The 1,492-nt window shown below is 32.6% G+C and overlaps 1 protein-coding gene across 1 annotated transcript; it reads right to left on the minus strand.

The window, feature by feature from the left end:
* Nucleotides 1-595: 595 nt before the first annotated feature.
* On the minus strand, nucleotides 596-1,073 carry LOC121966223 (ATP-dependent RNA helicase DHX8-like; the record flags this gene model as incomplete). The annotated part of the gene is made up of 3 exons (XM_042516331.1): nucleotides 955-1,073; nucleotides 752-837; nucleotides 596-662 (listed from the first exon to the last, which is right to left on the minus strand). Coding segments are annotated over exons 1-3 (259 nt in total), but the record flags the coding sequence as incomplete, so codon positions are not given.
* Nucleotides 1,074-1,492: the final 419 nt, after the last annotated feature.

The following is a 1,492-nucleotide window of genomic DNA, read 5'->3' on the forward strand; positions in this document are numbered from 1 at the left end:
TATAATTACATGTATATAAATAACTTTCTTTTTTAAATATTACATACTATTCTCCAGCAACTGTAACGTACCACGATTAACGTCTTCTCAGGGGCACAGTTAATTAAATCTAAACTTAAACCGATTAATATAAATAATAATATGAACATTCATAATCTGAGAGAGAGAATTTAACAGGGCCAGTTTAGCATGAAATAAATAAACTGCACTGGAGACATGTTAAACCAGAGCACATTATTCTGTGTTCGTGTGGTAAAGAAGACTTAATTCTTTATTTTAAACCAACTGTTATCAATATATGACATGCTTTAAGGAAAATATGAAAAAGTGAATAATAGGGACAGAGATGTTGCAGCACAACAGGACCAACACACATATTATTACATAAAATATACATTTAAACAAATATTTTTATGTGCTTTATTCTATGTTTAAGTTGTAAAGTAGACTTTATTCTACATTTAAAGGTTTTTTTTCGATGTTTGACACATTTTAAGGAAAATATGATAAAGTGAATCGTGGTGACAGAAATGTTGCTGCACAAGACTGACAAAAATATTATTATGACATAAAACATATGAAAATGTGTCTGTACCTTTACTGGTAGATGGTCGGGGTCGCATGGTCTGAATAAGTCTGAGTAAATTACCAATGAGGGTGTCCTGAAAAGAGAAATATATAGTTTTAGCGAGACAAAAACAACCTACAAACATTAAAAAAATTTAAGTATTTGATTTTATTGCACACTTACTGTAAATTCTGCTCCATTTTCACCGAGAGCTGCTTTAAACGTCTCAAAAGTCGGGTGTTTTTCGGCCAAATTGATGATAAATTCAGCTGAAAAACACCAGAAAATGCAGTTTAGCTCCTCATGCTAACCGAGAAACAAACACACCTGTTTATCACGTTAATGAAAAAAACAAATCTTTAAGTTAGACATTAAATTAACGTTACCTAAATCTTTCTCGCTTATTCCCAGATGATTCTCCAGCTCCGTGCAAACTTTAGAAACCAAAGATAAATATTCAAGACGTTTTATTTCGTCCAAAGCAGCAGCCATGTTTATTGTTTACGTTGACCTCAACCGGAAGTGATTCTTCTTCTTTAGGTTGAGCCAAAATGTTTCAGTGCTGCTGCCCCCCAGCGGCCAACAGGCAGACTACAGTATTACACTTAAATCCACTTTTTAGGTACTTTTAATTAATTTGAGTTAAGTTGAGTACATTCACGCTACTTTATACTTCCACTCCACCATATTTTGCAGGGCAATATTGTACTTTTTACTTTGACTGTACTTAAGTTAGGGAACGTTTGTTATTTATGTGAAGGGAGGGGTCGGTGAATAAAGCGGGAGGCGTTTAAATACAAACTAAATACAAAAAACAGCCATTTATAGTCGCATGGCCAACTATAAATGGCTGTAATTTGCATTAGTTTGCCTATTTGTTTATTTTATGTATCAATTATGTATTATTTTATTATTTCTTAATTT

Source organism: Plectropomus leopardus, unplaced genomic scaffold (genome assembly GCF_008729295.1).
Source record: "Plectropomus leopardus isolate mb unplaced genomic scaffold, YSFRI_Pleo_2.0 unplaced_scaffold23604, whole genome shotgun sequence".
Classification (NCBI taxonomy): domain Eukaryota; kingdom Metazoa; phylum Chordata; class Actinopteri; order Perciformes; family Serranidae; genus Plectropomus; species Plectropomus leopardus.